At 41.5% G+C, this 25,445-nt stretch overlaps 1 protein-coding gene and 1 long non-coding RNA gene across 5 annotated transcripts in view; one reads left to right on the top strand and one right to left on the bottom strand.

The window, feature by feature from the left end:
* The window catches only part of SLC12A1 (solute carrier family 12 member 1), an 88,750-nt gene that overhangs the window by 21,076 nt on the left and 42,229 nt on the right, over positions 1-25,445 (bottom strand). For all 4 annotated transcript variants that reach the window (XM_059181472.1, XM_059181473.1, XM_059181475.1 and 1 more), the window contains 4 exons: positions 25,271-25,382; positions 15,528-15,668; positions 12,803-12,909; positions 9,019-9,101 (listed from right to left, as the gene is read on the bottom strand). In XM_059181472.1, the coding sequence (XP_059037455.1) occupies positions 9,019-9,101; positions 12,803-12,909; positions 15,528-15,668; positions 25,271-25,382 (443 nt within the window). The remainder of the gene's footprint in view (positions 1-9,018; positions 9,102-12,802; positions 12,910-15,527; positions 15,669-25,270; positions 25,383-25,445) is intronic.
* On the top strand, positions 1,484-20,649 carry LOC131836247 (uncharacterized). The gene is made up of 3 exons (XR_009355556.1): positions 1,484-1,572; positions 1,686-1,806; positions 20,561-20,649. It is a non-coding gene; the product is annotated as an uncharacterized LOC131836247 (long non-coding RNA).

The raw sequence follows: 25,445 nt of genomic DNA, 5'->3' as shown, positions 1-25,445 counted from the left end.
GTAGGGCTTCTGTAAATGTCAACCCTTGGAGCCTGTTGCCTTATCTATCTGGGAAGCGAAGCTATACAAAATCTAGATTTATCAATTATGTACTAACTAAATCTGTCAGGACAGTCACATCCCTAGACGGTGTTGTTATTCAGCTCCACAGAATTGTCTGGCTTCTTTCCAGGTCTTAGCAATTAATCTTTTGCCAGTGGCATGAGATTTAAGGTCAAATCACCCATGTGATTTCCCCAAAGCTTCAGAGGTTCTCAAGATCAGCAACTATAGAAAATCTGAGAAATTAGGCTGACGGTATTAAAGCTCAGACAGGAGTTGCTTACCCCTGACTTTCGGAAAGGTGAACAGGAGCCGCATTGCATGGAGGGGGGGTCATGACCGGCGACAGCTCTATGGAGGGCTTTATGTGACATGAAGCGAGTCATTTACTTTTCCTATGCCTCTGATTTCCTATCTGTGAAATGGAAAATTGTAACCCTTCCCCTTTCCAACTCTCCCAGCTTTGCGAAAAGAATAAACAACCGTTTCTGCAGGGTGCTTTGTGCCTCCTTAAAGAACAAAGCAACGAGCGTGTTCTATAGGTGGTGTATTTATGCAACTGCTGGAAATGGGCTTAGTCAAGCAAAGCAAATGGAGTATTTTGAGAAGCCCGGGAGTTATTTCAGCAGTTACTATTTTTTGCACACTCTTTGGGTGCCCGGCACTGTGCTGCATATGATTCCTTCTCAAATGACTCCGAGATGGCTACTATTATTACTCTCACTTTTGTAGATGAGGAAACAGAGACTCAGAAAGGTTGAGTAATCTGTCTGATGCCACCCAGAAAATAACAGGGTTCAAATGCAAAGAGGCCGGCTTGACTCCAATCCTGCCAGCTTCCCACTCTGAAGACCTTTGGCTTTTGGCTTGATACTCTTATCTCAGAGTTGTTCCATTACCCTCCAACACATCATGGTCAGGCAAACCTCATCACTCTTGGGCGTGTGGTGTCATGCCAAGTTATTCCACCGAAACGAAGGTCCCTCCCATATGTCATTTTAAAGGCAGGACCCTGAAGACACAGGTACAAATGACAGGCTGGCCCCAGGGTAACAGGATGGGCAACATCACCCACTGGGGGATGGCCCCCTAACTGTTATCTCCTGTTTGGGGTGCTGCAGGGGTCCAGCTGTGGGGTAACCTCTTCTTTGGTGATGTCTGGAAGGTGCATATTTGCGAGTTTCTTTGAGGGGGCAATGGCTACAGCCACGCTGGAAAATGGTTTCTTTTGCTTTCCTTTTTTGGCAAGCTCCCGCACACCCCATGATGAGGAGCTAGTCACCATGTTCTTTGTCCTCGAGTTTGGACAAAGGAGGAGAAAAGATAAATCCTGCTTTGTCACAGAGTCAGCTGGCTGAGTGAGCCGGGAACTACTCCAACTATTTGCTCAAAGGTATGTACACAACCCATCCTGGACAGAGCAGACTGCAAAATCTCAGGCCCCAGAGACAAAACCAGACTTCACCGGAACGCGTCAGATCGGCAGTCCCCTCCAAGACGGGAGACAGAGGCCGACACCGGCAGAGAAAGGTCTGTGCTATGGGCTAAGATCTGCCTGCTTGGCCCTCTTGGATTTTCCCATCCCGTGCACCGTGATTTTACAAATTCCTATTAGAGCTAATTCTTAATCATTCCCTTTGTAGGTGATCTAAGGCCTCCCCCCATGCCATCCGTCCTTTCCTAATTTCAGCGCTAAGCAGAAGGAACGGTTTGATGATCTGTTCTGCACAACCTAGCTGGCGTCCTGCTCGCCTCTGTCCACACGTGAGTCCAGAGCACACTCTGTCAAAAGATTTCTTTCAACAAGAGCACAGGCTAGCCGACCTGCCAAAGTGTGCCATTGGCCACGAAGGGGGGAACCCAGGGAGTACAGTCGGAGAGGCAGGAATTGATTTCCACGAGGCTGAGGATAACAAGCCCTCATTCCATCCCAGCTGCATCTGATTCTCCGGATTCACAAAGCCCTTTCCCCAGAGGATCTTATTTGATCCCAACGCCAGTGCTGGGATGCAGGCAGAGCTCGCAGGCATTCCCACCATTTTCCTGGGAAGGAAAGGGGCTCAGCCCGTTCAAGGTTGCACAGCTGGGGATGTACGCTCCTGCTTCCAGTTCTAGCGTTCTCCCTCGTTCCCACCCTTCTTCGGCGATGCGCTCGGACTGCCAATATCCGCCTGCTGAAGAAATACATGGTCTGCATTTTTTCTGAAGAAGCCATTGCCCCAATTCCCCAACCGGACAAATTTTTATAATGCTTTACCTTTCCACAGTGCTCTGCTCCGAACTTTATTCCAGTAACTACACCTGTGTGACAGGGACTAGTTTTAAGACACATGTTTATTTTATGCTTTCTGGACTGCAAATTCCTGGGGGGTAGCTTATGTCGTATTTTGTCACCTACGTTTATTGAGAGTTTCTTTTGTGCTATGCACCATGCCAAACATTTTGGGGCCATAATATCCTTTCACACAAGACAGTAAATCTGTGAGGTAGGAGCTATGATTATTTCCAACCGGAAATGTGAAAAGTGAAACGGAAAAGATGAGTAATTTGACTAAGGCTGCACAGTCCAAAAGCATTGAGCTGGACTTTGAACCCAGGTCTGACCAATTTCAAAGCCTATGCCTAGACTTTTCACATTATTCGTTGTGCCCGTGCCTCCCCACTCATGTCTACCACCATGATAAACACTCACAAAGAGTCTGTTGGAATAAAAGGACAAGTCAGTGCTATTCAACACAGTTCAAACCATTTGAAAGTATCTCCGGAAAGGAAGGGAAACAAAAAGATGGTGGTCAGGCAGGGGTGAGTGAGTGCAAAGTCCTGTGGGGAGGGGCTACAGAAGACGGTGTGGAGAAGAAGCAGGGTTAATGCTGTATACAGAGTTATAAAACGAGGACCCAATAGGGGCTGATGGTACAAACCAGGATGCAATGTGACAGAAGGTAGGACAGGCAGGACTGAGCAGAAGAATGAGAGGCAAGGAAAGGGATCCTTTTCCTAAAAAGATCCACTACCTGAGCATCAGGTAGGAACTCGAAGCTTCTATAGTAGATAATTCTACATGTCTATCGTGATTTATAAAAACTACAATGCTAGGGACACATGGGTGGCTCAGTGGGTTAAAGCCTCTGCCTTCAGCTCAGGTCATGATCCCAGGGTCCTGGGATCGCGCCCCACATTGGGCTCTCTGCTCAGAGAGGATCCTGCTTCCTCCTTTCTCTCTCTCTCTCTCTCTCTGCGCCTGCCTCTCTGCCTACTTGTGATCTGTCTGTCAAATAAATAAATAAATAATCTTTTAAAATAAATTTAAAAAAAAAACCCACAATGCTAGAGAGAAAGCGAGAGAGCTAGAGAGAGAGAGAGAAAAAAGTTCTGCCTGTCTCTCATTCCAAGAGTAAGGGAATCCCTGAGGTTCTAATGATGGAAGAAAAAGCTTAGGCCTTTGTGTTCTCTCAGTCGAGGGGGTTTCTAACCAATTCTTCAGACATAACCCAAACAGTTCTCATAGTAAGAATCCTGAGCCCCATCTTCATGCAAATGCCAAGACCACTTGAAGAACAGTTACCCCTTCTCAAGTGTTTCATAAATTGGCATTGTATGGTAACCAACTGGAGGCACTGTAGTTTGAAATTCAACTTACTCATCATGATTGCCTCAAATGTTCTATCCCCAGTCTTTTTTTTTTTCTTTAAAGATGTTTTTAGAAACAGGCGGGAGTCTACACATTACGATTCACTTCGAATCTCAAGGATGGAGAACAGTCAATTATCTGACAGCAGAAGAGGGAGTGGGGAAACCCACTGAGGAATCTCGTCCCCTCCCACTTCACAGCAACCTTTCTCTTTATTAATTATTAAATTATGATTCTTTCCTGGGTCCATCAGCTCGGAGCTGTAAACGCTCACATGAATCAACGTGACTTACCCCAGGTGAAGTCTCGCTGAATTGAAGGCAGGAAGCAATCCTGCAGTGGACGTCTTCCAATCAAATAATTATTTACTACACCGCCATCTGTCTTTATTTGGCTAAGCCACTCCAGCAGACACGGCAGAATCCCCGTGCTCTGAGATGGTCATAAATCGTGCAGTACTTACACGGAACACTTGACCGCAATAGACTGCGGATCACGTTTCGTCACTTTATTCCTACCAGGACAGTGAGCACGCTTTGTTGTAGTTGGCTAACTTGCTAAATACCTCTGGGAATCGAACAATATGAAATATCGCATTTTTTGATGTTGTCAGGCAATAAATTAATTTATTAAGAGAAACTATCAGCCATCGGTACTGGAAGATTTGCTGCGGTATACATGTTAGAATGTTATGAGCATCGATCTTATTTATATACAATAGTTATTCTCCTCACATAAGCCCGTGACACAGTATAGAAATAATTGCCATTAGCTGGTAAATTACCTATAAAGCTGATTTCTATTCACTGCTTTATTAACTACAGTATATGGGCACTCTGAATTGCTAATATTTCCTTTAAATTATAATCTGTGATGACACTGTGGTGCCTGTGTTGGAAAAGCTATGATGATAATCATTAACATAGTGTAATGCAATACTTAAGATTTATCAGGCTCTTATTAAGCCCTATATTACAGTATAATATAATGAAACGCAAGCTTATTTCTTCCAATTCAAAATCTAATATGAGGCTGGTGTCATAAATTACATAAACTTCAAAACAATGCATGGAAATGTGGCATAAAGTTAATTTCTATCATTATGCTGTTGTTTTTCTGCACGTTCTTCACGTAGTGATACAACACCGTTTTTTGTTTACCCTAGATAATCGGTACTTAAAATTATTTTATTAGCATCCAACTGTATTTTCCCTTTTCTGACTAAGAAGCAGAAAGATTTCAAACATCAAAGTTGATATAAATTGGATACATCCCATGGGAAATTAAAAGGGGATGCAGTTCACTGCCAGGATTTTTTCAGAAATACTACAGAATTTGCTTGCTCTGTCAACTTACAGGACTAAATTGGTGGGGTGCTTTGGCGGATGGAGCGGTAAAGGTGGGAACATTATTTTCCAGCTACAACACATCTTTCGGCTCAAAGAGGTCAACGTAATGTACAAAGCAAATGTGTAATCTAAACGCAAATTGAATTTTGTATTCTCATTTTTTAGATGGGAAAACATAGCACAAAAGACAGAAAAGAGCACAGTGTAGAAAGTTAGCAATCGAGCAAGTCTCTTATTAGATTTTTGTAACTGTCCTTAATGTCATGTCTATCTTATCATAGACAGGCAGCTCCCCTCTCCCCCTTAAAGGAATTATTCCATTTCCATATCTCAGATTTCACCACTGGCTCTCTTTATCTTAGTCATTGTCCTCTCTAGATCTCCTTAAAAGTTAGAATAGTGGTTTTAAACAGACATAGATTTGAATCTTATTTCTATCAATCGCTAGCCTTATAAATCTTGGGGGAATATCTCAATTTATTAGCTATAAAATGGGGACAAAGATAGTATTTTCTCTGTAGGGTAGTTGGGATGACAAGTGTTATATGTGAACAGGAAGCATACACATGGCACATGATAACTGCTCAAAAATGGTTAAGGGCACCTGGCTGGGTGCGGAGCATGTGACTCTTGATCCAGGGGTTGTGAGTTCAACCCCACTTTGGGCATGGAGCCTACTTTTAAAAAATGCTAACTGTTGTTGCTGCTAATGTATTAAGTTCTACTAGAAAGAACTTTAAATTAATCATGGACACTGAGTGGGAATTAGTATATACATCTGGAGATGTAAAATGTCTATAAAAGAGAATAGGGGCATAAAAAAGAAGCCTGAAGGCTCCAGAGTATCGTCTTTGCTACAGTTTTGCACCGGATAGACTTTCAGTTTTACTTTTAAAGATCTTCATGTGGGGTGCCTGGGTGGCTCAGTGGGTTAAAGCCTCTGACTTTAGCTCAGGTCATGATCCCAGGGTCCTGGGATCAAGCCCCGCATCAGGCTCTCTGCTCAGGGGGGAGCCTGCTTCCTCCTCCCTCTCTGCCTGCCTCTCTGCCTACTTGTGATCTCTGTCTGTCAAATAAGTGAATAAAATCTTAAGATCTCCAATTTTGCCTTCCTCTTCCTCTCTTACAACTCACCAGAATGGCTGCCTCAGAAAGTTCACCAAATCCTCTCACCCCACCTTCTGTTACGATGAAGACAATCCTACATGGCCAGATAGAATCTGGACCCTCAGGCACCAGCACTCCCAGATCTCTTACAGGCTGTTCCTTTCTGCTGAACCAATCCAGCAAAATCCCGAGTCTCCTCTACCTGGAGATCAAATGCCCCTAGACAAAACCTGGACAACCAGCGGGACTGCTGCACCTTCAAAAAGAACTGAGAGCAATTTCTTTTCTCCTGTTTCAGGCCCCTTCTTCCATCCACACCCTTGCCTTGATTCATCCTGCTCCTCCAGAATCTTACTCCATGGGTCATCCTTCATTTTATTTCACTAATTGATTAATTAATTAATTTTTTACCTCCTCCTTCAATCTCCTGCATTTTCTTGAGCCCATTTCCTCAGTCTGAAAACATCCCCCTCTCTTCCATTCTCAGGTCGATGGGTCTTCCTATGGTCAACCTCCTCAATCTCATTCTTCTCTGTTGCATACAGACTTCTCAAGGTGGTGGGCCACACCCAGATTCTCTGCTTTGTCATCTCATATTTTGTGTTCAACCTACTGCAATCTGGAGCCTGCCAACACCGCTCTGCAGATACTAGTATCACTAAGATTATCTGTGCCTTGTTAACCGCATTTCATTCACCATCTTACGTGTGTTTCCCGCTCTGTTGGACAGTAATGGTGATTCTCATTCTGAGCACAATGCTCCCATGGCTTCGGTGACACCACAGGCTCCTGGTTCCTTTCGCTTCCTGAAAACTCCTTTCCTGTTCTTTCTTTGGGGTCTCTCTGTCAGTGTCTTGTGCATGTCTGACTACATGCACTCTTTGGATTATTTTTTCCAGGGCTGTTGTTTCAATTTTCACCTGAACTATGATGTCATCTGTATTGGTCTACTCGACTTGCCATAACACATACCCCAGACTGAGTGCTTAAACAACAGGCATTTATTCTCTCACAGCTCTGGAGGCTAGAAATCCAAGATCAAGGTGTTGGCAGGGTGGTTTCATTCTGAAGCTTCACTCCTTGGATTGCAGAGAGTTGTCTCCTTCCTTTCCTCTGTGCTAATCTGTGTCTTAATCTTCTCTTTTCATAACAACGTTGGCCATACTGGGTTAACTCACTCTAGTGATCTTATTTTATCTGACTTACCTCTTAAAAGACCTTGTCTCCAAATACAGTCACATTCTGAAGTTAGGACTTCACCATAGAATTCACAGAAAATAGTTTGGTCCATAACATCTCCTAAATCTGCATCTCCAGCTCACACTTCTCCTTTAAAACCAGGACTGTCTAAATGCCTACTGGACATTTCTGGTAAAATTCCCCACAAGAGATTATTTAAGCCCACTCTTCCTCTGTGTTTCCCATTTCCACAGGCAGCACCACCCTTCATGTAGTCAGCCAAGGGGTATTTTTTCATTCCTTCCTCTCCAGTATCCCACACATTCAACCAACCCCCAGATGTTGCTCTCTGGACCTCCAAAGTACTCCTATCCTTTCCTCTCCTCTCCATCCCTGGCTTTAGTTCAGGCTGTCCCCTTCTCTGCCTTTGATTATCATACAAATCTTTTTTATTTTTGATCTGCTTCCCTGTTTCCATTCTAGTCCCCTTTGAGTCCATGTCCCCTCAATTAAATCTCTTCAGTGGTTCCTCATTGTCTGCGGAACATGCGTACACTTTTTAATATGGCAAATGAAGCTTTTAAAATGAGGATCTTATATCAGCACCCTCAAATTTCACTATTGTCTGTTCATACTTTCTACTTCAGTAACATGAATCTGCTTTGGGTAGCCCACACATTCCATTCTTCCTTAAACTCGTGTATTTACACCTTTGCTGATTCTCTCCTCTTTGTCCGGAATGCTGTTCCTCAAACTCTCTCATTTCTCTCTCGCCTATCATTGTCTAGTTAACTCTACTCATCCCTAGAGTAATTTCTTCCAGAAAGACTTCTTGGAGTAAGAGGTCCCCCTCTCTTTCCCATAATACTCTCTTGATATGCTTATTAGCACAGTAGTGATAATGCCCATCCCCATTTCTAGGCTGTGTGTCTCTTGAAGATACAGACTTTTATTAGCCTTGGTTTACCTAGCACTGTCATTTACACCATGCCTGGTACACAAGAGACACCTAAAAAAACCCTCTTTGTTTTAGTCTCAGTCATTAGTGGACTCTATTTTGAAGTTCATCTAAAGAGGTAAGTCACGAGTGAGGGCCCTGTCCTAATATTTCAATGACTCTTTAGATGTGTCCTTTATTTCATACATAAGAGGGTATGTTTAAACTCTTAAGATTAAACAAGTATACTAAATCCTCTACAGGGAAAAGCAGAACCACTAATCTGAATTAGTGTTTCTGCCTTGGACTTAGATTAGTGATTCACAGCATGATACCCTCAGGCTCATTTCCATGTTAGCTGCAAACCAGATCATAGTCTCTTAAAAACAAAATACATGGTTCTTCAAGGAAAGAATTAATCTTTATTTTCTCAAACATCTTGCAGAAATTAATTTGGCAGTTATTTTACCAAAGGTGTTTATTTTCAATGATGCTGGCTTTGTGGTTTTATGATAAAAAGAATAATTTATGACTGCCCCGGATTACTCTATATTTCTATATATTTCCGTAGCAGGATAAAGGCCTTTTATGTTAGCAATGGGGAAAGCAGTGGGGAAATGGACACACTTCAGGTCAGCACAAGGATAAGGAAGCTCCATCATTGGGGGTTTTGTCTGTGTTGTACACTGCTCTATCCCCAACACCTAGGAAAAGGACAGGCATGGAGTAGGTGCTCAATAAATATCTGTTGTTTGAGTAAAGAAAGTACATACCTTGCACTTGAAGAACCTGAGAGATGTCAAACCCTTGGCTGATTCTGACTATGACCACACCAATCTCAAAGTCAAACGCATCACTGAAAGTAGAAGCAAAGTAGTTAGGGATTTGAAAGACTCCTTTAATCTTGAGGATTTGTACGAATAATAAGAGAGCCTAAGAGTCTCAATTCTAAGATTTTAATGTAACTAAACTATGAAAATTCACTTTAGAATATAGAGAAGAGCTGACGCCTCTTTTGTTAGTTTTTTTTTTTTTTCTTTCCCTTTCTGTCATTTAAAAAGGTATTCTGGATAAAGGTAATTAATTCATTTACTCTGGAATCAAATTATTCAAATAATATTGTCACCTAGAATTTTGATTAAGAACTTGCCACATACTTTTAAAGTAATTGTTTCTTTTCTAATGTAAGTACATATTTAGAACAGAGAGTTTCCAGGCTGCAAAGACCCTTTGAAATTATCAGCCAAATCTCTACTTATTGAGAAAGTATCCTACAACATTGCTGATGTCAAGTTGCTTCTTAAAGATACGTCCAGTTCCTCCAAAGAATGTTCACCATTGACTCTGAGCAGACCACTTGAAGCAATGCTTTTTCATGACAATCCTTTGCCATTAAGGTTGGCTGTTGCCTTCTCTACACTCAATCCAACAGAATTAGGTTATCTATAAGGTAAAGAAAAGCTCTCTTTCTTGTATGTCTATTCTTGTAGAATATTGTTTTCTCTGTTCCTAAATTGGGTTAAACAAATTAGTACTTTGAGTTTTATTGAAAATTTCCTCCTCGGAGGTTCCTTTGTTCAGTCTCTATTGGATCTAAAGCCTTCCCACTGAATGTCGCCCTCTATCAGAAATAATGAAGTTTGTGATTGTCTCACCACAGGCAAACGAGTTTCGATTAGCCAAAGTGAACCTGAATTTTCAAATAACGATATAAGTAAATTCAGTGTAATGTGAACATTCATTCAAAATTTAAACCTTAAGTGATTGTCACTGAGCAACATGGACGCATTCGAGCAAAAGTTGCTACAAAATAAATTTCTGAGAAATCTTGTTTCTATTTGTCCTTGTGTATAAAAAGTGGACCATGTGTTCCACAAATAATATTTGGGTCCTGTGTCAGGCAGGATAATATTAAACCCTCCAAAGACATCCACATTCTCATCCCTGGAACCTCTGAATATGTCACCTTCCATGGTGAAAGGAACTTTGCCCATGTGATTAAATTGGGGACCTTGAGATGAGGAGATTAACCTAGATTATCTGTCAGGGCTCTGTGTCTTTTACCACCAGGCTCCTTAAAGAACGTTTGGGAAGTAGGAGAGGAGGTCAGAAAATAATGAGAAGGATATGACCCATCAGAGCTTTGAAGATAAAGGAAGAGGGCCAGGAGCAGTGGGCTGCCTCTAGAATTTAGGAAAGGCAAGGCTAAGGATTCTCTCCTAGAGTTTCCAGAAGAGAATAGCCCACAGTTTAGCCCACACCTCGATGTTAGCCTATTGAATTAGTATCAGACTTTTAGCCCATGCATCCATAGGCTATGAAATTTGTGTTGTTTTAAACCACCAAGTCTGAGGTAATTTTTTTATAGCTGTCAGTGAAAACTAACACAGATTCTAATTAAAATGAAACCATATCTAAGAATATTTATAAACATTTAAAATCTTTTATTCAAAGAAAAATGAGAAACACTATGCTATTGTAATAATACCCCTATGTTAACAATAATACCATGCTTTTAGTCATAAAACAAAACAAAACGAAACTAAATGGAAGGGAAATATAATACAATGTGGAGGTATGATGGTCTTCCTTCTATATTGACCTCACTGCTATGGTACTAAAGTCATTTAAATTTACTAAACCAGCTAAGCTTTATACTAGTACAAATTCAAGCCACCTTAACATTGAATTTTATTACCAAGAAGACCAATTATTAATTTGGTATAAAAGCCAGAAGTCTCCTTGGCCTAATATTACTGGGTTTGATTATTTTGGTCCCTTTTAATTTCTAGAATGTTTGGGACAGTGGAGGTTGGAAGATGACCCCAGATAATTTTGTTATCAACTATTAGACGTTTAATCACTGAAGGTTTACATTAGTCTTCCTGTTTGCTCCAATCCTTTTCTTCCCAAAGATGAAGAAGAAATTTCTTTCCTTTCCACACCTCTCTGCCAGTGGTAAACATGAAATTTTACTGAACAATCTGGATTACAGAGAGCAGATCTGATCTATTTCCAAGAATGGTCAGTGACTGACTGTGATTATCAATATATCAAAATGCTGGTTGCTGAGCACAGTAAAATTCTGATCCTGATCACCTGCTTTGGCCTTAACCTGCTGAACTCAAGGTACATGGCCGCATGAGGCATCCAGGCTTCATACCTTTGGGGAACACGATTTGGGAGGATGCATTTAATACACAGGTTCTCTGTGTTAGGAAGATTTTTAGGTGAATTTCTGTTTGGTCAGTAATGCATATAAATTTCAGAAGATGGAAATGGTCTTCTTCTATGTCTTTTCAGCAAACTCATACTAGAATGCTTTTGTAATGCTTCGCAAATCTCCCCCAGGTAATGATAAAAGGGACGCTCGTTCTAGCAGGGCCCAGCGACACAGGCTGGTGTAAGGAGCACTGTGTATGTACATGTTTGTTTTGAAGGGGTGAGGATTTCTTTCCTGTGTATTACAGATTTTTAAAGTGCAGTCGGACTTCTCAGGGCACACTCTTTGCCCTGTGGTGTGGAATCAGAGCAAAGCCAGACTCCAGACTGGAAATGTTCCATTTTCAGAGCTGTTGACAAAAGAGGGCTGTTACCATAGCTAACATTGCCCCCTGTGAGACAAATTCGGTTAAACATGTTCAAGCCCGGAAGAAAGGCTCAGTTTTCTAGAATGGTCACTGAGGACACTCTGAGCCTTTTTGTATATGAAGAATTTGTTTTCTCTTATTCAGAGAAACCGAGGAACCGAGCCAGATAATACTTCAGCTCTACATATACTTTCGGAGGCAGCAGAGCATTGTGGACATGCGTCTAAACTTTCAATTCAGTAGCCCTGGGTGGGAATTCCAGCTCTGTCACAACACGGTCATTTTCTGCAGCCTAATTAATTTTTAACGTCTGTATCTCCACTTATAAAACCACAACAGTATTTGTACTACAAAGGCCTCTCATGAGAATTCAATGGGATAATTCATGTCAAGGACGCTAGCCTGCGACCTGCTTGTCTTTTGGGGACTATCATGATTGCCCTTGTCCCAAGACTTCCTCGATGTTTAGATATGAGATGTCACGTTCCACTGAAAACTCACTTTTTGTTCTTAAACCCACACAGAAGCATCTATACATGACAGCCTCAGATCAGCAGAAGGGGAGCCGAGGAGGCTCTGGGGTAGTCAATTCCTGATCCAAGCCTCAGGAGAAGACAATGACACAGCAGGGTACACGGGCCAACCCAAGATTCTTGGTGTTTTGAATGACCATTTCCTTTCTCACCGAGCTGTCCTTGCTCTTAATCTTGTGAATAGGTTTCAAGATTGTAATGCTTAATATTTACCTTTTCCTGTGACATCGAGTTTCCCCCACGCTGCCTCCTCTGATGCTATGATCCCATGCAGCCCTACTTGTGGCAGTGTTTTTTCACTTTGGTAAAGAACTCAGGGTACCAGGGGAATGAATGCCCTCTTCCCAGGCAATTTCATCTACAAGAGCGTCTGTTATGTACTGCCCTGTTTAGTGCTTTGTAAACAAGAACACGTCTTGAAAGCCATCACTTACTGTATAATTCCCACATAGTTCTCAATCTCTGTCAAGGGAGCTTTCCTCCAGTTTTTTTTATATCCAATCACCAGAGTGTTTGGTTTCATTCTTCCTAAGCCCGAGGCCTAAACAGAGGAGATAAACACATGGGCAATCCTTTCCATACCAGGAAACTACCACAGCAAAATGAAGAATAATGTCCACAAGAGCACCGAAGTAATGTCCGGAAGATTTCTGAAGATGAGATTACATTTTAGTGCATGTCCTTCATGCCCGTACCCAAGCATAAAATAGAAAGATTAGTTCTAAATCATCTCAGCCATAAATGGATTTTAGATGACAGAAATGTAGCTTTTCTAAATTAGCAGTCATTTGCATTTCTTCTGACACACTCATTAAAATGGTTCAATAATTTAAAATCAAGTGAGGGTCGCCTTAACCGTTGGCATGCATGTTGTAACTTAGTGGTTCAAAGCTCATTTCCACCTGTTTTACCCATAATGTCATTAGCAATAAAATCCATGTTTGGAAAAATGCTTAGATGCAAGCATCACTGAAACTTTAACTTCCATTATTTCGTGGAGAGTAAGTGAGCTATGTCTCTAGGACCTAATTCTCTCGCAGGACAGTATTGCGAATAGTCATCTTCCACTGCAGTTTTTACTCCCCCCATTAGGTGATGGGATATGGCTTCTGGTTAATTAAACTTCACTCAGCAATATTATTGAGCACCTATTAATTGCAGAATGTTATGGTGGGTGCCGTGGAAGAGCAGTGAGGCATAGTCTTCGGCCCTAAAGAGATTAGAATACTGTGAAGGAGGCAAGATATACACAGATAATTATAACTCAAGTGTACAAGCAGTAGGAGCTCCTATGGAAGCAAAAAGGAAGAAACCTTGAATTCCAGCTGTGGACTCAAGACTGGCTTCAAGGGAGAGGTGGGATCTCATTATTACAAGTTGGTGAGAGGTTGACAGGCACAGAAAGGAGAGTGGAGGGAGTGAAGGAAGGACACTTTGGATCACAGGAAGAGTGAAACCAGTGACCAGAGTGGGACATGTGAAAGGGGGCAGTAGCAAGCAGGAGGAGATGGGAATCAATGGGAGGGTTCCTGCCGCCATATTTGTTCTGTTTCTCCCGGAATGGTAGAGGTAGCAGGACAGCTCCTTAGCGCTCTCATTTGGTGCTCAGCGGGATGGAATGTGATCATTCGTCCTGTCCTTTTTTTTTCTAAGATTTTATTTATTTGTTTGACAGAGATCACAAGTAGGCAGAGAGGCAGGCAGAGGGAGAGAGGAGGAAGCAGGCTCCCTGCTGAGCAGAGAGCCCATGTGGGGCTCGATCCCAGGACCCTGAGATCATGACCTGAGCAGAGGGCAGAGGCATTAACCCACTGAGCCACCCAGGTGCCCCTTGTCCTATCTTTTTGTCCTGGTACAGGACTATACTCCACTTTTCTTTAAGCAAATCCAAGTGAACAAGCTTTCTGCATTGTTATTATTATTTTTTTTTTACAATTTCTTCCAGAGTCGTGTAACAATTGTTTTCCAACCCATCTTTTCTCTCCCTGTTTATTCCATGTTAGTCCACCCATTCCTCCCTGAAAATTTGATTTACCAATCTTTTGTGATAATTTTACCTGATATGTGTAATATTCTCAACATATTTCACCAAAGAGCTACTGAAAAGTAGTAATTTGCTACAAAAGAAATCAACCTCTTAAAAGCGCATCTATTCCCATGGCTTAGCAAATTCATAACAGATGAAAAGATGCTCACTGGGGGTAATAGGTCTTTCAGAAATGGTTTCTCTGCATGTGCAGCTACTTTGCAAGAGTTCTTCAGGAATATTAGTGACAGGAATGCACCAAATACTCTTCATCTCCAAAATACGACAGTTTAACCAATTTTTTTCTTTCCAGCTTGCGTAAGCATCAGAGTTCCTAGACAACGCCCTGAATTTTGATACTCCTAGAAATGGTAACTCTGAAAGCGAGTACTTGGTATATGTAGAATCAGGGCTTTCCAACCATATTAAAGCCAAAATGTTTAGAAAGCCAAGCCCTACAGTTTCTCAGGGTCTCCTTGGATTGTTTTAAGGATACCTCACCATTCTAAGCTATGGTCAGGCCTCGGGAAAGATTCTATATACTTATTATGGAATCGAGGAAAAAGGAAAGAATAAGGGAGAAAAGATAGAGTTGTGGGTTTTAGCGTGCAACCACAGAGATTATTACATTTTATTCAACATTCTGGAAATAATTTAGGAGGATAGGGAGACTTTACACCCAGATCACCACACGTTTATTCAGTGGAAGCTAGCAGCTTGCCCTCGTGCCATTTGCAGGAGAAAAAAGGAGCAGAATGCCTGACTTGAGCATTGCTACATGCAGTATGAAATGCAAAAATAGTTTGAAGTTTTAATAGGATCCTGAATGTCGTCAACCATCAGAACAAATTTGCATTTCAATAAGTGTGGGGACAGAATGTATGCTGGTGGCCAAAGGCAACCTCATTTTCCATTTCCAGCGTATCAACCATAGTTCATTGTAATAGAACCTCTCTGCTTTTGTTTCAGCTTTGTCTCTCCTCGGGAATTCCAAATGAATTCCTTAAGCATCTGCATTGATCTCGGGGCCTGCGCTAACTGGAGCCGTTCGCAATGGGAGCTTCATTAACGGGGGAGGGCTAATCGTCTTTTGCCTCCGTGCTCCGTGCTCATTCCCTCAATGCCAACCTTACCTGAAGGAGACTTCGGACACCATCTCGGAAACAGTCTGCCGCCACCGCAGCATAAAAAGCCTTGATTTTGTTCTTTATAAGCCAGGCCTGCTTTTTTGCCATGCCACTGTTCATCTCTTTAACACACAGCTTGCGCGGTCCCTGTACGACACGATGAAATATTGGTTAGAAGCCCTGCTGTTACCTGACGCGCTGCTGATGTTTTCTAAAGGACAAAAATAGCCAGCAATGCCCCATCGAGTTAAGAAATGGGAAAGAGGGGAAAACACCTCACTAAACAGGGTTCATGCAGATTGAACCTTGTGGAGTGGGTCTGTGCTGCTCCCATCACTCACTTGCCACGCAGAATGTCCAGATGCATGAACACCTGCTTAATTAACTGCCTCATGCCAATGGAAGAAATAGCCGAGGGCATCATAGCGCAGGAAAATGAAAATGCGACGGAAGAAATTCAGGAAAAATAACACGATCAAACTTTGACTCAACAGTAAAAGGCATGTTAGTTACACTAAGGGAATCTCAGCTAGAGCCCAATTTGAAGAAATGGACTGAGCTCCTGGGAGCAGAACATGGTGGGTTCTAAGTTCTACCACAAACTACCACATCTTGACAATTCTACTAGGCCCATTCATTGCTTTTTGTGTGCGGTAAAAACACCCTTGCGTCACTTTTCCTTATGTAATGTAGACTTATTCCTACCCAAATAAATTAAGATCTCCCTCCACTCATAGAATTTGGTGAGAACAGAGGTTCACAAGTCTATAGCACAGGAAGAATAGTAGAGCTGAGGGGCGCCTGGGTGGCTCAGTGGGTTAAGCCACTGCCTTCGGCTCAGGTCATGATCTCGGGGTCCTGGGATCGAGTCCCGCATCGGGCTCTCTGCTCAGCAGGGAGCCTGCTTCCCTCTCTCTCTCTCTGCCTGCCTCTCCATCTACTTGTGATTTCTCTCTGTCAAATAAATAAATAAAATCTTTAAAAAAAAAAAATAGTAGAGCTGAAGAGAGGAGGAGACAGGTGTTCTCGTGGCAGATGAAACGGCTTATAATTTTAAGATTTGAGTTCTGGAAACTCATTTTAACTAAAATTTTGATTCTTTTCCTTCTTCCCCAAAAGTCCAAGCTAGCTCTTTTCTTTGTAAGTTTCAAAGCAAACCCCAAAAGTGTTTCTGATGATCTATAATACGACTGATAAGCTAAAGAATCTGGTACTATTTTCCTAGGAAAATTCTCTCAACTCATGGAGAGATTAGGTATGCTGTTGAATTGTCTTAGATTTCTTACAAGCCACTTGGGATCTTGATAAAATGCAGTGTGTAGGTCTGGAATGAGGCTTAAGATTGTGCATTCTAGGGATGCCTGGGTGGCTCAATGAGCTAAGCCTCTGCCTTCAGGTTGGGTCATGATCCCAGAGTCCTAGGATGGAGCCCTGCATCAGGCTCTCTGCTCAGCAGGGAGCCTGCTCCCTACCCCCACTGCCCCCCTCCCCCCCGCCTGCCTCTCTGCCTACTTGTGATCTCTGTCAAATAAATAAATAAAATCTTTTAAAAAAATCTGCATTCTAACAAACCCACAGGTGACACGGATGCTGCTGGTCCTCAGGCCATGCTTAGGGCCACAGTCTTAGAGGGTATTAGATTGGAAAGGGCTTGCAATGTATGAGAAAGATGCCAGGCTTAGTGGTCTGCAGAACTGGTTTCAAATCTAAGTGTGGCCACTTTGGAAGTATTATTTCTGTGTTTTGGTCGATTTTTCTCAAAACAGGGGTAAAATCTCTATTCTGCAAGGTTGTTTTGAATAGTAATGATAAAGTGCCTAGTCTGATGTCTCGAAGGTAGTAGGTACTCTTCCAAAGTTGGATGATTTTTATTACTGTAAATGAGTGCTTACGATCTCATGGAAGCCCCAGATTTATTTCCATCACTGTGTTTGCTCTACGACAGAGTGCTAAACTGGAAGCCAGAGTGTTGGGTGTAGATCTAGCTCTCACACTGACTGGCAGGTACCCCGGTGCCATGCAACCTCTCTTGGTGTGAGTTTTACATCTATTAAAATAAGGAAATTCGGGGCGCCTGGGTGGCTCAGTGGGTTAAGCTGCTGCCTTTGGCTCAGGTCATGATCTCGGGGTCCTGGGATCGAGCCCCACATCGGGTTCTCTGCTCAGCAGGGAGCCTGCTTCCCTCTCTCTCTCTCTGCCTGCCTCTCTGCCTCCTTGAGATCTTTGCCTGTCAAATAAATAAATAAAATCTTTTAAAAAAAAATAAGGAAATTGTCTAGTTCATCACTGCCGAGTACAGTAGGCCCTGCCCATCTGCTGCTGAGCATATGAGATATGTCTGGTCCACACTGAGATGTACTGGAAATGGAAAATACACACTGGATTTTGCAACCTTAGAATGGAAAGAAAAATGTTAAATATCTCATTAAAGTTTTTATAGTGTGCATATTGAAATAATAACATTTAGGACACATGATATTAAATAAAATCTATTAAAATTAACTATTCTTATCTCCTTAAATTTGCTTTTTCCAATGGCTGCTAGAAAACTTTGAATTACATATGTTACACATATTATATTGCTATTCCATAATACTAGATGATCTCTGTGATCACTTCCTTTTTAACATTTTATTTGAATTGATCAGATTCTTTATGTACTGATTTTCACCAGTGTATTTTCTAGAACTTGCCAACTTTTCAAAAGATTTTTCAAAAACAGCTTGGATGACTTACATTAAATTAAAAAAACAAGAGACTTCAATGAAGATGGGCTAGGGACAGTAGTTATTAAACCAGAAGACCTAACCTAAAGAAACACATGTCATTATGGATCAAATTTTGCTCAGGGTTCTAGAACGTCAATGCATTTTTGAACCATTAGTTCTTCTTGGGCTTTCTAGGCTCTGTCAGCAGCAAAGAAAGAAGAAATATTTTATTCAGGAAAATTCAATGGTAACCCTGAGACAGAAGAATAACCAACAGCTGGAAAGGGTATTGGGCCATCAGTATATTGAGTTGTACCACAATGACTATGAGCCCCTGGGGAAAGTGGCATTTATTTAAATAAATACAGTCTAATGTATGTCTATTACTGCCACAAAAATCCAGATTAAGCATTAATTGTGACAGAAAGATTTACATGAATGCCTAAATTTGCCATACTGAGAAGTCATAAAAATATTTCAGGCAGAATCTCTCTTTGCTAAAAGCGATTATAATATCTTTGTAGCACACTTATCAATGTGAGAGAAGGTGGCAACACAAATGGAATAGGGAAAAACTAACTAACAAAGAGAGAAGACATACTCGAATATAGTTATTCGACATTCAAATTTATCATAGTCACCAAAATGGATTTTACCACTCAATTAAAATATTGGACTGATTAGCTCAGTGAGGCTCCAAAATATGAATGCATAAATTAATTTAGAATTTGAACAAAAAAGCTCCAAAAATCTTATATATATATTATAACTTTGACATCGACTAAGAAAAGGGTAAACAAATTCTATTTAGTCTACAGAAGTAGTTGATGTGATGCTACTACAAAAAAATGAGAATTATGAAAAGAATTTGCAAAGGAGTTCCAATATCATTAGTATCAAATAGAGAAATTTGGGCTAAAAGCAACATTCTTTCCAGCATTCATTTTTCAAGACACTGAGAGTCTTGCTGCTCTGTCTTTGTTTTCATTGTCACTCTGGTTGGAAGGGTGGGAGAGAGAATTTTTCCTTTCTGTTTTGGTCCATATTTTGTCTTGCCTTGTGCCTAGTGCCCACTCATAGGTCATTTCATTTTCCCTGCGCTGGGCCATGTCACTATCTTATACACATTGTAACAGAGGCTCGATGGCTAAAGAAGAATAGATGCATCTATAAACATGCATCGACTTAGTGGTTGTGAACATTAAAAAGAGGTTGAAGGGGAAGCTGGGTGGTTCAGTGGGTTAAGCCTGCTTTCGGCTCAGGTCATGATCTGAGGGTCCTAGGATCGAGCCCTGCATCGAGCCCCGCATCCAGCCCCACAATGGGCTCCCTGCTCAGCAGGGAGCCTGCTTCCCCTCTCTCTCTGTCTGCTTCTCTGCCTACTTGTGATCTCTCTCTCTCTGTCAAGTAAATAAATAAAATCTTAAAAAAAAAAAAAAAAAAGGTTGAAGAGAGAAGAAAAAATGAGAACTGTAGTTTCCCCTGGTTTGTCTGTCCTTGAAATGCATAGGATTTGGTTGCATTCCCTGACTTTTCTGAAGAGCATCTTTGAATTCCAATAGAGCTTTAAGTTTTATTAAGATATTTTATAAATTTGGGGTGCCTGGATGGCTCAGTCGTTAAGTGTCTGCCTTTGGCTCAGGTCCTGATCCCTGGGTCCTGGGATTGAGCTCTGCATTGGGTTCCCTGCTCGGCGGGAAGCCTGCTTTCCCTCTCCTAGTCCCCTGCTTGTGTTTCCTCTCTCACTGTGTCTCTCTCTGTCAAATAAATAAAATCTTTTAAAAAATAAGATATTTTATAAATTTTAAGGAAAAAAGAGAAAGGGAAACAGTAAGGGTGAAATTTTGTTAAAAGGAGATCTACATGAGGAAGCTAATAAAAAACTATCTGTTATCTCCTTTATCATGAAAGGAAAGAACAGGACAATCAAAGTTTAAAGGACGAGAAAGAGTAGGAAACATTAATCAAAATAGATCTACACCTTGGTACGTTTAGGTGAACTGAGTAGAATACCAGTAAACCTCAGATAACATTGCTTTGGAGAGGGAGAGAGCCATGAAATGGTTTTAACAGGGACTTGAGTGATGATGGTTTATTTCATTCTAAAAGTGAGTAGGAACATCCATGACAAAAATGTTAACAGTCATTAATTAAAATGAGTAGGATATGGGTGTCCTTTAATTTTATATAGTTTACTCAGATGAAATTACCCATGTTCCACAGTTTTGACTGACAAAAGTGTAAATTTCATATGATTCAATCTACTATTTTTCTTAATGTTTCAAAATTTAAAAAATAGAAGCAATCTTAAAAAAAATCTTTATGTTTCAGCCACCAGAGCGACCAAATGTACTGAAAAGATGCTACTGCACCCTTGAAAGCCTTTTGCAACTTTAAGACAAACCAAATCTCGTAAAGAGGTAAGTGTTACATTTGGGGCACAAAAAAGGCTTTATCTGATTTGCGTTCTAAATCCCAGATCAATTGGATCACGTTTCCATCTTTAGGTTATTTTTGTCTTTGATTTGTTTTAAATTAAAAAATACCCTGCCTTTAAACTAAAACTGAGAAGTAGATGAATGAGGGACTGTCGATGCCGGCGTGATGCCTGCCCACGTGGAGAAGAGAAATGTGAGCTGACACCTTACAATTTTTAGAACCAGAGTGTACCCAGAGAAAGAAGACTCCCTACGCCCAAACTAAGTTATTGCAATGATTGGTTTTATTGTCTTCCTAACTCCTATAAATAAGTGAGGAAACTGATGGACAAAGAAAGAAAGTGTGTTTTTATGTCATGGTACACGGGGTACAATCGGTGGAGACTGCAACTCCTGACTTAATACTTGCCTGTTGCCAACCCCCCTGATCTGGACAATGCTTGACAATATGAGAAGATGCTAGAAAGGTGGAGTCCTCCTCCCTCTGATCTTTCTGTGACTATAGGAACGAAGCATAGAAGGAGAAGAAAATTACTTTTGTTCAATAAAGCCTCTTTGGGAGATATATATGTCGATGATTTAGCACGTGTTAACTCCGAGGAGGAGTAGACAATATTGTGAGTTACCAAGCTGGATTCCTTAAAACAAAACAAAACAAAAGATGCTCCTATCTGAAAGATGAAGGATACTTCTGAAATATTTAGGCTGGGTAGGAAAGAAGCAAGAAGGAGGAAGAGGCTCTGATGGGGGAGTGTTAAGAGTTGGAGAGTTGGAAGGACACGGTGGGGGGCTTGGGGTCCAGCAAAAAGAATAACTCTTTCCATTTCACTTTCAGTAGCTCCAAGGGCAAGTCCTTTAAAAACACCTTTGCTGTAGAAAATGGCAGCTGTAGCCACATACTTCCCATCCACCCACCGGCAATGAAATACCAGTGATCTCTGAGTCTTGCTCCTTCCTTGTAGCATAACCACATTTTAAGTCAGCACCAAGATAAGCAAAGACCACCAGAGGGACAGAGCATAGAGCCTGCTGTCCTATGTTTATTCAGCAGGAATATGTAGCTAATTATTCTATCATGATCATGTTGGATGCCCACAAATAGTCCAAAATCCAGTACTGGGATCTGGTTTCCCTAAGAAAGGATGTTTTTGGTTTTGTTGAAAGGGATATATTTTTGGAGTGAAAATGGCAAGCAACTGTGCTATACCAAAAATAATGGTGATGAAAATAACAGTTCCAGCAATAACAAGTACAATTAGTTGTGTAATTACTATTTGACAGGTGATGTGCCGAGCCCTGGAAAGCTCACCTGCTAGAATTCTCACAACAGTTCTACAACATAGGTGCTAATATTCTTATGATTCCCATTTTATAAGGAAAGAGAGAAAACTGCGGTTCAGAAAGACTAAATTCTGTACAAAAGGGACTCACAGCTAACAGGTGGCAAAGAGTGATGCAGAACTTGACCGTGTGTCTCAGAAGCCCATGAGCACCAGCATCCCAGAGCTAAGAACTGCATTGTCACCTCTCAAGATCATCATTCCTATTTAACCTTCCAATAAGGATGGCCCAACTACCGACAACTGTGCTTTTGGAAAAAGTTTTCTAAGGGTATGCAGCGGACTTCTCCCGTACCCCATTTCATCTGTTTCTTTGCAAAGATGATTGATGACTGAGCCTAGAGTTGAAATGCTGATGGCATCTGCAGCCCCAGGGGCTCACAGACAGCGACTAACTGGAGAATCATTAACTGATGCAGCAACTCTTTTCTGTCCCCAAGAGAACCTCAGCACCTGGGAGCATGACTCGCAGGCCTTACTCAGAGAGACCAGCACTGTGATATATAACGTGGTCCAAAAATACATGTTGAACACCAGGGCCATTGGAGGCACAGACACAGGTGCATACTTCATATGATATTCCACAATCACGCTCTTTTATTAGAGTGAAAGCAGCAAAGGGTCGATTACGTAGTGATCCAAAGGGGCACGTGCACCCGAATGTTTATAGCAGCAATGTCCACAATAGCCAAACTATGGAAGGAACCTAGATGTCCATCAACAGATGAATGGATAAAGAAGATGTGGTATATATACACAGTGGAATACTATGCAGCCATCAAAAGAAATGAAATCTTGCCATTTGTGACAACATGGATGAAACTAGAGCATATCATGCTTAGCGAAATAAGTCAAGCAGAGAAAGACAACTATCATATGATCTCCCTGATATGAGGAAGTGGTGATGCAACATGGGGGCTTAAGTGGGTAGAAGAAGAATCAATGAAACAAGATGGGATTGGGAGGGAGACAAACCATAAGTGACTCTTAATCTCACAAAAGAAACTGAGGGTTGCTGGGGGGAGGGGAGTTGGGAGAAGGGGGTGGGATTATGGACATTGGGGAGGGTATGTGCTTTGGTGAGTGCTGTGAAGTGTGTAAACCTGGTGATTCACAGACCTGTACCCCTGGGGACAAAAATATATGTTTATAAAAAGTAAAAAATTAAAAAAAAAAAAAAAAGCTGTATCTCTCGGGCACCTGGGTGGCTCAGTGGGTTAAATCCTCTGCCTTCGGCTAGGGTCATGATCCCAGGTCCTGGGATTGAGCCCCGCATCAGGCTCTCTGCTCAGCAGGGAGCCTGCTTCCTCCTCTCTCTCTCCACCTACTTGCGATCTCTATCTGTCAAATAAATAAATAAAATCTTAAAAAAAAAAGCTGTATCTCTCATCTCTATGAAAAGATCTATTCTCCTTTGCCAACATATGACTTTTTATACTCTCAGTTCATTTCTCCTGTCCTAAAAATATTTTATTGCCTGCTAAACTAAGTTTTCTCTAAATTGGGAAAAGAAAAACACCCCAAACTGCTTATTCCATCAAAACCGGCTCCTGTATTATCTTGGCCAAAATGAAATTCAGTAATCCAGTAATCCAGTAATCTATTATCCAAAATTGATAATAGAGAGAAGGGTTCTTGATAAGATTTTTAAAAGTCCTCTGGCATCACAGCGGGTCATTACTTAACCTGTCAATCTTATGTAGTCAGTAGCGTTCTTTCCACTCCCTTCTGGATAATTATGTTGAGCTCTATTGTCTCAGTTACTAGCATATAAGCACTGAGAGGAAGGAGAATATGACCAGTATGGCATCTAGAGTATTGCCAAGTGTACAAAATGCTTAAGTGCTGGTCATGATGATGTGTAGTAAATTTGTCCCTGCGTCGTGGCACAGCCAGTGGGTCCCAGAATTACACGGCTTTCTGTCAGCCCTTCTCCCTGGCAGGTGTTGGAAGTTTGGGTAGCGGTGCCTGAGTCTATCGGCACTTCCAGGGACACAAGTCTGCTAAGATCTTCTCCTCATGAGGTAACCCAGAGCACAGCTGGGTGGCCTGGACTGACACCCTGCTTCTCTCTCTTGTCACGTGACCCCGTGCAAGAATTTCATTTTCTTTTTTTTTTTTTTTTTTTTAAGATTTTATTTATTTATTTGACAGAGAGAAATCACAAGTAGTTAGAGAGGCAGGCAGAGAGAGGAGGAAGCAGGCTCCCTGCTGAGCAGAGAGCCCGATGCGGGACTCGATCCCAGGACCCTGAGATCATGACCTGAGCCGAAGGCAGCGGCTTAACCCACTGAGCCACCCAGGTGCCCCAAGAATTTCATTTTCTTAAATCTCACTTTTCTAACCAGTAAAAACAAGAACAGAGATCCTTTCTCCTTTCTCCTCACTAGACTGTAATATAGGTCAAATAAGAAAAATTGTAGGAAAATGCTTCGAGGAATAGGTATGTCCTAAAAAAATTCATTGAAGTAGCTAAGGACTTTGAGTGGCATGTGCGTGTGTGTGGGAGAGACAGACAGGGATGGAGATAGAGAGAGCGAGATTGTTATGGGAACGCAGTGGAGATAGACTGGTTTGAAGGGACTAGACTTACTATTTTGCTATAATTTTAATGCTTTCTCCTCACTTTGGAGACTGGTGATTGGTCGATAATTATGGTTCAATTTTTAGAATTTGCTTTGCATTCCTCCCAGGATAACCACCAATAAGTTACCATTAGTCTACCACATACTTCCTGAACAAAAAGGAACTCATTCATCTCTGAATGTTTATCCAAAGCATGGGAAACTTGGTTTAATTCTCTAGATATTTGTAGGGTCATCAATTTTATCCAAATATTTAATCTAAATTCTATGTGCTGTCATTTCAGGACATTATGTCTGTTTTTCATCTCTTCGGTTAATCTACATAATAGCACTCTCTGGCTCATTCCATCCTTTTATATTTCTGTGGACAGTTACGACCCCAAATGCCTTCCTTTTATTTCTGAGCCAGTTCTCTTTTTTCTTGTCTCAAAGGCCATAATTTGGAAATATTTATCACTTTTAGTTGGTCTCCTATGAAATCTGAAACACTTTTTAATCCACTCGTTTAAATTCGGGATCATGGCCCTTGCCAGTCCTTGCTCTGTGAACCAAGGAAAGGGGCTCTTGTCCAAACTGCCTTGCCATTTTCCTGTCACAGCCTGTACCCACCTGACTCGCCTAAAACAATACAAGGTGAGCAGGGAGGGAGGCATCTTCCTGGGGTGAAGTAGCACTTACCACAAAGACTTCACAGCAGATGCAAAGGCCACTATTCTTAGTAAAGGCGTGAGTAATGTCCAAGAGAGCAGGTCTTGTCATTGGTCCCCCCGTTAAGACAATGCACTGGGGCCTGGAAATGGAGAAAAGAAGATGTAAGAACTGGCCATTATAGGAAGCCTATGAGCCAGAACAA

Source organism: Mustela lutreola, chromosome 7 (assembly GCF_030435805.1).
Source record: "Mustela lutreola isolate mMusLut2 chromosome 7, mMusLut2.pri, whole genome shotgun sequence".
In the NCBI taxonomy this organism is placed as follows: Eukaryota; Metazoa; Chordata; class Mammalia; order Carnivora; family Mustelidae; genus Mustela; species Mustela lutreola.
This window is presented reverse-complemented; position numbering and strand designations above follow the sequence as displayed.